The 10,481-nt window shown below is 44.3% G+C and overlaps 1 protein-coding gene across 1 annotated transcript; it reads right to left on the reverse strand.

The window, feature by feature from the left end:
* Positions 1-5,476: 5,476 nt before the first annotated feature.
* FZD1 (frizzled class receptor 1) lies at positions 5,477-8,079 on the reverse strand. The gene has a single exon (XM_073629650.1). The coding sequence runs from the start codon at positions 7,901-7,903 to the stop codon at positions 6,248-6,250; it is 1,656 nt and encodes a 551-aa protein (XP_073485751.1). The 5' UTR covers positions 7,904-8,079; the 3' UTR covers positions 5,477-6,247.
* Positions 8,080-10,481: the final 2,402 nt, after the last annotated feature.

The raw sequence follows: 10,481 nt of genomic DNA on the forward strand, positions 1-10,481 counted from the left end.
CTTCCCTACCAGTGACATTTTTACAGTAATCAATGCATTTTTATAGCACTGATCGCTGTATAACTGTCAATGGTCCCAAAAATCTGTCAAAAGTGTCTGATGTGTCTGCCGTAATGTTGCAGTCCCAATAAAAATCGCAGATCGCTGCCATTACTAGTAAAAAAAAATAAAATAAAAAAATAATAGAAATTCTATAAATCTATCCCCTATTTTGTAGACACTATAACTTTTGCGCAAACCAATCACTATACACTTATTGCGATTTTTATTACCAAAAATATGTAGAAGAATACATATTGGTCTAAACTGAGAAAAAAACTAGCTTTTTTTTTTTTTAAAAATGGGGATATTTATTATAGCAAAAAGTACAAAATATTGCGTTTTTTTCAAAATTATCGCTCTTTTTTTGTTTATAGCACAAAAAAGAAAAACCGCAGAGATGATCAAATACCACCAAAAGAAAGCTCTATTTGTGGGGAAAAAAGGACACCAATTTTGTTTAAGTGCAGCGCCGCACAACTGCGCACTTTTCAATTAAAGCATCGCACTGCCGAATAGCAAAAAATGGCCTGGTCATCTTCCGGGGCTGAAGTGGTTAATTGAACAAGCTGAAGTTAGAAGATGATTGGCTACCATAGACAGCTGCACCAGATTTTGCACACTCCAGTTTTAGTTTTTATATATTCAATTTGGGAGTAACACACCCTGAGAGTCGGTTCACACTGAGGCAGCACGACTTGTAGCACGACTGCCTCAGGCGACCCAGGACACGACTGCAGCGGCAACTTGCAAAACGACTTCTATATAGAAGTCAATGCAAGTCGCCTCAAGTGGCCCCCAAAGTAGTACAGGAACCTTTTTCTAAGTCGGAGCGACTTGCGTCATTCCTATTAGAACGGTTCCATTGTACAGAACAGGACGCGATTTGTCAGGCGGCTAGGTCACCTGACAAGTCGTCCCTGTGTGAACCGGCTCTGAAGCAGAACTAGACCCATCAATTTAACAGTTTTAAAAAACACTTTCGGGAATGTTAGGCTCGGTTCACACTAGGGGCGGCACGACTTGCAGGTCGCCTCACTGAGGCGACCTGCACACGACATCCACGGCGACTTGCAAAACGACTTCTGTATAGAAGTCTATGCAAGTCGCCTCAAGTCGCCCCAAAAGAAGTACAGGAACTTTTTTCTAAGTCGGAGCGACTTGCGTCGCTCCTATTAGAATGGTTCCATTGTACAGAACGGGAGGCGCGCGACTAGGTCGCCTGACAAGTCGCCCCTGTGTGAACCGGCACTAACTGTCACATGAATGTAACTGTCACATTGGTTGTGCTCGCAACCAAACTGTCAAACCATGAAATGGCTGGTGTCATAACTGATCACATGTGCACCATCATGGCAGTTGAAGATCAGAGGCCAAGATGGCGGCAGCTTCCTTGGCTGAAAATAATAGGAGGGTTTAGCTCCGCTTTAAGGATACTTTAACACTGAAAGCGCCCGGCATTAGTGGCACTTTTCGGCCGCTAGCGGGGTGCTTTTAACCCCCCCCCCTAGCGGCCGAAGAATGGGTTAAAAGCACCCAAACCACCCCAAAAATGCTGTTTGCAGGACTTTTCAGAATGTCCCACAAGCGCACCGCCCCAGTGTGAAAAGTCACCTTGAAATGAATGGGGAGGCGGTTTTCAGGCGTTAGAGGCTATTTCTAGCGCTAAAACACCTGAAAACCGCCTCATTGTGAAAGCAGCGTAAGGATTATGTCACAGCGTTCTTCCCTCTGAGTGCCAGCCTGTTATTATTCTCGGAGTGGCCGAAATTGAACTATGTAGCCAGTCAGTCTTATCTCGCCATTTGTTCAGCTGGGATCCTAACCATACAGTCTGTTGCACAAACAACCATCAATAAGGAAAAACATGAAAATAAGCATAAACTATATTTGTGAAAATATGGAAAAGCAGGAATTTAAAGAGAAATGAGGACTGACTTGGAGAGTGCAAATTCGGGTGCAGCTCTGCATAGAAAACAACCTGCTTCCAGGTTTTTTTTTTTTACGCAATGCTTAATTGAACAAGCCGAAGTTAGAAGCTGATTGGCTACCATGCAAAGTTGCAGCAGATTTTGCACTCTATAATTTAAAAAACTTAAAACCCCGTGGTCACCTTACCCAAGTAGGGCCATTGGTCTCTGGAAAGTCCCTCCAATCCCCATAAACTCACCCTAAAAGAGACATATGGGGATATTTTTTATTGTACAATCATACTTACCTAGGTGAATGCAGCATCGTACATTCCCCCGTGCCTATAAGACTGAGAACCGAGCGATCTAACACCGCCGATTACTCAGTTCCCACAACTTCCCAAGCAGAAAGCTGTTGACTGTCAGTCACTGACTCTATGTTCTGCCCGCCTCCTCGCTCACTGGAGCGCTGGGTTTGTGGAGACGGCGGGAACGGCCGGTTTAGGCTTTCAGTGGCTCGCTGAGAGCCTAAGCTGGGTGCCATTCTGGGCATGTGGGCGAATCCAGACTCCATTGTCGCGATCTTCCTACAGCCTGGTCTGGCTCTGTGACGTCAGCTGACAGCGGGCTTCAACCCGCTGTCTGCTAAAAACAGGTCACAGGAGTGTTTTCTGCCAGCGGCAAAGGCTGTCAGAAAACAGTAACCGGCACTGCAGATTTGTCTATCCATATTGTATAACGGAGATGGACGAATCTGTCAGATCTTTTTATTTTATTTTTTTCGTTCAGCCTGCAGGATGAGCAAAAAAATAAATAAATAAAAATTGATATATGGCCAGCTTAAGTCACATTAACACAAAAAGAAATAAAAAAACTGACATTCAAATATTACAATGGTTACACAAGCTGCGCACTCTAAAAATACACACAACTAGGTAAAACATTTCTGTTTACATGCCACGGCTAATTACACACATCTGCTCTCTGCACCATTATTAAATGATCTCAAATTTGTCTTTAAATACGTAACAAATCAATTAGTGGAATTTTACCGCTGAAGATTTTTCTGTTACAGAAAAGCTTCCCTGACGCTGTTGACGTCGCCGTGACTGACAACCACCATTCCAAAAATATCCTACCGTCATGAGCTTTGTGACTGGCAACTAACCTTCAATTTGTGAGCTTTGAAACTTCTTAAAATTCCACTAGCCTGAGGGGCACTTGTCCCCCCAGGCCATGGTGCTACAGCCAAACTTTCACTCTATAGGCCTGATGGGATTTCAAGATAGAGGAGGAGACGGAGAGAGCTTATAGGGATGGGCCAAAGGCCTCCTCCAGCAGCAACAGTCACAAAAAGCCCATTTTGAGTATAGGCAGCGTACTACTCACAGCTGGAAGAGACCATGTAAACATAGTTATTGATGCAACACATTTATGCAACCAGGCCAAAAAAACAAGGGTGCTGATCATAGGAACCAACAAGGGTACCGCTTTTTGTATTCTTCCCTAAGAAAAGGTCAGCTAGAGTGCCACTGTCTTCTATTAGCAATACACTCATTTCCATACCAGTTCTTAATAATATATCTTATATTAACAGCTACAGATTTAAAGAATTATTTAAAAATGTATTTTTTTACAGACCAGAAACACAATAAATAAATACATTTATATATTAATTTATTGTTGGTTTGTGTTCTTGGTCTGTATATATATTATATATATATATATATATATATATATATATTTTTTTTTTTTTTTAAGGCCTGCTTTTAAAGGGTTAAAAACTCTATAAATCAGTTTCCAAATTGGACAATTGAGGTTTACAAAATCAGTTTTAAAAAGCATTAAATAAACATCATTATACCCACAATAGATAGCTTGACCACACTGCTTGTTTATATTTTCTACTTTGATATTTAGTCTGACATTCAACATTTGTGTTTTTGTTTGCTAGCAAGCTTATGTGTGAGTAGTTATAATGTTGTGTTGAAATGAATATTTAACAAGGAGATTTATTATTATTATTTTTTTGGGGGGGGAGGGGGGATTCAAATTTTAGAATGCTATATTAATTTAAAAAAGAATGTCCATAGTCATGTTGGATTAGTACACACGAAGAAACAAATCTCCCTATGAATTAGATGGGTGTATTTTTAAAGGTAACTCAAGGATAAAACTCCATAAACAGCCCTGTAAAGTATAAGTATGAAGTTCTATTTTTAGAATGTTATATTAAATTTTAAAAAAATATCCAGAGATATGCAGGATTGGTACACATGAAGAAACACATCTCCCTATGAAATGGATGGGTGTATTTTTTAAGGTAACTCAAGGATAAAAATTACATAAACAGCCCTGTAAAGTATGACCATTCTATTATTGTCACATGAAGAAGAAAAGGGAAGCTTTTGAGTAAACAAGAAACAAAACGTTCCATTTTCAAGCAAGAAAAAAAAAAAAGTAAACTAATGAATGTCACACTTTTATTTGTTTTTTTGCCTGATTTTGTAAAAAAAAATTAAGAACACAAATTAATATTGGGGTTCTGAGTGTGTGAGAACAGAAGGTAAAAAGAAGGCACTATGAACCAGTCCTTGATTTTGTATTTATTGCAAAGAAATTAAAAATGATATATGCATATATAAACTATTTCTCTATAAATATAAAATGATCTTCTGAAAAGCAAAAAAAAAAAAAAACAGAAACTATACTTATTTGGAAAAAAAACACACTACATTTTTCCAGGGCATGAAAATATACATTTAGGAAGCTAAAAATCAGACATACTCAATATATATTGAAATCTGGAGACCGAGCAAGCAGAACGTTTGGTGGTGAATTTAAAAAGGGTTTTGTGGTGGTGTGTGGGGGGGATTACCCTAAAGTAGATATCTATAGCAAAATGTAAAGGCTTGAAACAAAAAAAAAAAAAAAAGGATGTAATAAAATAGCTATTGAAATAAAAATCATATACAAGACAGTTGATTAGCTTATGTGTGGTTCAAAGTAGGAGTAAAAAAAAAAAAAAAAAAAAAAGCTTTGTGGTATAAATACTATATGGCTCTTAATAACTGTATTAACTCAGTCAATTTAAAGCGTCCATTACAAGCTTTTAACCACATACAAAGCAAGATTGCATTCATTCCACAGCAAAATTTGCTCCACGCCCTGTTGCTATAAACACGCTGCTATGCAGGAAGGGAAAAAAAAAAGAAAAAGGAGACAAAAATAATACATTCATTTAGCCTATTGTTATCTAGCTGTCTAATTAACCCTCAGCACAATTAACTGTGCCCACTTTGGCAATTACCTAGTTAAATCAATCTGTACTCTGCCAAATGGGGATTCCAAGATTTGTATCAGGAGCTGACAAGGTTAAACAAAGGCGGACCTCGGAGAATTTTTAACAAAAGAATCAACTTTCAGCTTGAAATGAATGAGAATATGGAGAGTCACTAGTTTTACTGGGGCAGAGAAAAGTGCTTTTACACAGTGAGCTCTACTAGGAAGAAGAAAAAAAATTTAAAATATTTAAAAAAAAAAAAAAAAAAAGAAAAAAAAAACCCCTAAATAAGTAATAATTGTAATCCATGTTGAGCTCAAATGTTATCTTCCAAGTGTTATGAGCTTAAAAAATAATGCAAATATTTGAGGATTTTTAATAATATAAAATATGTAAGCACAAATGTAATGATAAAGTATTTTGTTTTAAATTATTCCATAGTTTCTCCTTAAAAAAAAAAAAAAAGACAATCTGACAGAAAATAAATAAAAAAAATTCTGATGGCAAAGCATTATGAAGCCCTGAATCTAAAGCTTTAGTTATGAAAGGAGAAAGGAGCTGTCGGATTGTGGTGACACTGACTGCAAGCGAAGAGCCCAAATTAAAAAAAAAGAGAAAAACAGAAAAAATGGAACTTGATAAAAGGTCATGGTGCAAAAGCTTGTGGAAGGCCAAAAGTTTTTTTGTTTGTTATTAGGCTAAAAGATAAAAAGCTGCTTACAAGTGCTATCAAAGTCCTTGTTTGTGAAGAACCCCCCCTCTCAAAAATAAAAGCATTTTTATCTTTAAGCAGATGGCGTAACAAACCAAATAGTTTTTTTTTTAAATCTAAGACCCGGTAAGCCTTAGAACCTCCGAAGAGTTAAAACATTCTACATTTCTTTTTCTCTTAAAAAAAGGCATGGTCTGGAGTCATTTAAATACAAAATATACTTACAAAATGTTACAACTATTATTTACATGAAAAAAAACATACACACTGTACAAAAAAGGAAGAGTCGAAGGTCAGGAGCCCTCAGACTGTAGTCTCCCCCTGTTTACTGTTGGTGAGTCTCGTATAAAACTTTCTCCATGAGTTAAGCGTTTTGCCCGACCAAATCCAGAAGCCAGAAGTTATTCCGACAATTAAAGTCATGAGATACTTTATCATAAAGACTGTAAAATCCGGACTCATGGGAGGGTGGTTGGTACTGGGGCAGGGGATGGCATAGGTCTTGCAGCTCTGGCTCACCCAACTTTTCTCCCATTGTTCCCTGAAGGCTTGTTCGTAAAAATAACAAGCAATAACGATGGTGGCGGGGACGGTGTAGAGGACGCTGAAGATTCCAATCCTCACCATCAACTTCTCCAGCTTTTCCGTTTTGGTACCATCATGTTTCATGATGGTTCTAATCCTGAAGAGGGACACAAAGCCAGCCAGGAGGAAGGACGTGCCAATAAACAAGTAAACAAAAAGTGGGGCCAATACAAATCCACGCAGGGCATCCACGTTATTGATACCAACGAAGCAAACTCCGCTTAGGATATCTCCGTCAACTTGCCCCACCGCCAGGATGGTGATGGTTTTGATGGCTGGTACTGCCCAGGCGGCCAGGTGAAAGTACTGGGAGTTGGCCTCGATAGCTTCGTGCCCCCATTTCATCCCGGCAGCTAGAAACCAAGTCAGGGAGAGTATGACCCACCAGATGGAGCTGGCCATGCTGAAGAAGTAGAGCATCATGAAGAGGAAGGTGCAGCCCTCTTTCTTGGTGCCCTGGGCCACCGTCTTGTAGCCGTCCTCGGAAAAACGGTCATTGCAGACCACCTTGTCCTCCAGCAAGAAGCCCGCGATGTAGGCGATGGCCACCATGGTGTAGCACCCGGACAGGAAGATGATGGGCCGTTCAGGGTAACTGAAGCGCTTCATGTCCACCAGGTAGGTCAGCACGGTGAAGAGCGTGGAGGCGCAGCACAGCACCGACCAGATGCCGATCCAGATGCGGGCGAATCGCAGCTCCTCGGGGGCGAAGTACATGAGCCCGTGGACTTTGCCAGCCTCGCAGGGGGCGCCGCAGTCCTTCTCCCCCAGGAAGTGGTAGTTGACGTAGGCGGGCACTTTGAGGGCCCTGGGGCAGCTGAACTTATCCCGGTAGGGGGATCTGATGTTGGGGTTGCTGGTCCAGAGCTCGGGCAACGCCGGGGTGGGGGTGCCCTTGTCGGACGTGTTCTGCCCCACGCACAGCTCGCCGGCGCCGTTCACCGGGAACTTTTCGCAGCGCAGGCTCTCGGGCCACTGGAAGCCGAATTTGTTCATGAGGGCTTCGCAGCCCTGCCTGGCCCGTTCGCACAAGGACCGGCAGGGCGGCAAAGCCTGCTCCAGCACGGTGCACACCGGGGCGTACATGGAGCACAGGAAGAACTTGAGTTCTGGGGAACATTGGACCTTCACCAGGGGGTAGAACTGGTGCACCTCCAGCCCGGCGTCCTCCTGGTTGGTGTGCCCCAGCAGGTTGGGCATGATGGTCTGGTTGTAGGCGATGTCAGTGCACAGGGGGATGGCGATGGGCTGGCAGTAGCCGTGATCCGGGATGGAGATGCCTTTCTCTCCATTATACTGAGCCGACACCGACACCACCAGCGGCAGGAAGAACGCCAGCAGGCTGCAAAGTTTAGAGGAGTCCCGCCGTGCCATGCCGGGATGATCCCTCGCCAGGACAGTGCAGCAGCATGAAGCTGGCCCGGGGCGGACGATCCGGTGTGCGCTCTCCTTCTCTCCCGCGGACTGCAGACCGGAGCGGAGCGCAACTCTCTCTGACCATTTGTGTCAATCCTTCAACTCGTCTGGGCTGTTTCCAGGCTCCCCGCTGCCCGCCTCTTGGCTGGGAGGGAGGAGCCTTGAAACCGACGCGAAGTTGTAATGTGGAAGTAAGGGATCCTCGCACAACTCTTCCCTGACCGATAGGCGCCGGTTCGAGGCTCGGGGAGGGCGGCTCTTCTCTTCTGCATGAAAAGAATGAATAACCGGAGAGAACAGTTTTCCTTTAGCCTTATAATGACTAGAAAAGGCATCTTTCTAGGAGAAAACCAAGCTGACCATACACTATACAATCTGATTCATAGGTGTGCGCAGAGGGGGGTGCCAGGTGTGCCTGGGCACATCCGAATCACCCCGTGCACCAGCGCCATCCAGTGTACAGAAGTGTGCGGGGCAAATGGGACCCAGGGGAAGGGGGACCCACTGTGCCCTGTCACACACTACACACCCAGAGTAATCCATATCACTCCTACCCCCCCTAACCCTCCCCTCTCCCCCTCACCCCTCCACCCCACCTTCCCCTCCCCCTCTCACCCCCCCTCACCCTCCCCTCCACCCCACCTTCTCCTTCCCCTCTCACCTCCCCTCCACCCCACCTTCCCCTCCCCCTCTCACCCCCCCACCCCACCTTCCCCTCTCCCTCTCACCCCCCCCCCTTACTGTCCCCTCTCCCTCTCACCCTCCCCTCTCCCACTCACCCCCCTCACCCTCCCCTCTCCCTCACCCCCTTCTTTCTCTCTCACCCCCTCTCTCTCTCATCCCCTTCACCGCCTTCTCTCGCTCTCTCACCCCCTCTCGCTCTCTCACCTTCCCCTCTCTCTCTCTTACTCCCCTCACCCCCTTCTCTCTCTCTCTCACCCCTTCTCTCTCTCTTACTCCCCTCACCCCCTTCTCTCTCTCAACCCCTCTCTCTCTCTCATTCCCTTCTCTCTTTCTTACCTTCTCTCTCTCTCACCCCTCTCCCTCTTTTATCTCCCCATTCTCTCTCTCGCTCACCCCCTTCTTTCTCACCCCCTCTCTCTCACCTCCCCCCCCTCTCTCTCATCCCCTCCACCTCCTTCGCTCTCTCTCACCCCCTCTCTCTCACCCCCCTCTCTCTCTCGCCCCCTTCTCTATCTCTCACACACCCTCTCTCTCTCTCTCAACCTCTCTCTCTCTCTCACCCCCCTCTCTCTCGCCCCCTTTTCTATCTCTCACACCCCCTTCTCTCTCTCACCCCCCCCTCTCTTTAAAACTCTTTAAAAGATTGTATATATATATATATATATATATATATATATATATATATATATATATATATATATACATACACACACATACCCACCCTAATGCAATAGGCTGCGCACATCTATGCTGATCGTACAATCTAATTTAGATCTACCATCAACTATGTAACGCAAGGGCCTGCCTGATTGGATACTAGTTGAATGGATCTGTTCAGGTTTGTTCTTTTGTTATTTTGGTATAGCCAAGTCTTTTCTGGCACTTTTTTGTTTAAATCGGTATTTCTTGCTAGAAAATTACAGGGAACCCCCAAACATTTTATATATATATATATATATTTTTTTTTAGCAAAGACCCTCTAGAGTAAAATTGTGATCGTTGCAATATGTTATGTCACACAGTATTTGCTTAGCAGTTTTTGAAACGCAATTCTTTTGAAAAAAATACACTTTAAAGGAGAAGTCCAGCCTGAGCTTGTTTGGCTGGGCTTCTCCTAAGGGTCAGAAGAGTGCAATTAGTTTTGCACCCCTGTGACCCGACTGAAGTCCACTCTCTGCTGACATCACAGGAATCAGTCCAGGCACCGCGTCATCCCGACAATAAAGTCTGGATGCGCCAGGTACCTGGACTGATGCCTGTCTCAGCCTCTCAGAGAGCCGCTGAGAGCCTGAGACGGGTGCTCCCCGCCCCTCCACAGCTCAATGCTCCAGTGAGCATGGGGGAGCAGAGCGGAGAGCTGCTGACTGACAGGCAGCAGCCCTCTGCCCGGGGAGCTGTGAGAACCGAGCCATCGGCGGTGTTCGATCGCTCGGTTCTCACTGCAGGGGCAGCGGGGACACAGATGCAGCTGCATCCACCTAGGTAAGTATGAATAGGAAAAAAAATAAAAACGTCTCTTTTTATGAATTTTAAAGCGGAGTTCCACCCAAAAGTGGAAGTTCCGCTTTAAGCACTCTTGACCCCCTGACATGGCACATTTGGCATCTCATTTCTTTTTTTTTGGGGGGGGGGGGGGGAGTGGGTACGCAGTGCACACCCAAGTGTGAAGCCACAAGCTGTCACAGCTGGGTTCCCACACTTGGATGTCGGGGAGAGGTGAGGGAGAGAACCGAAGGTTCGGGCAGCCGTATCGCTGGACCGTGGGACAGGGGAGTGGAAGATAGCAGAATTACCCCGAAAGCAATGGGACTTTAACGGCAACACCAAAATAAAATATAAATCATTTATTACA

This window comes from Aquarana catesbeiana, linkage group LG05 (assembly GCF_042186555.1).
Source record: "Aquarana catesbeiana isolate 2022-GZ linkage group LG05, ASM4218655v1, whole genome shotgun sequence".
In the NCBI taxonomy this organism is placed as follows: Eukaryota; Metazoa; Chordata; class Amphibia; order Anura; family Ranidae; genus Aquarana; species Aquarana catesbeiana.

Bases quoted from the DNA above. Each gene is read 5' to 3' on its own strand.
- FZD1 (XM_073629650.1), bottom strand. From the start codon at position 7,903: ATGGCACGGCGGGACTCCTCTAAACTTTGCAGCCTGCTGGCGTTCTTC.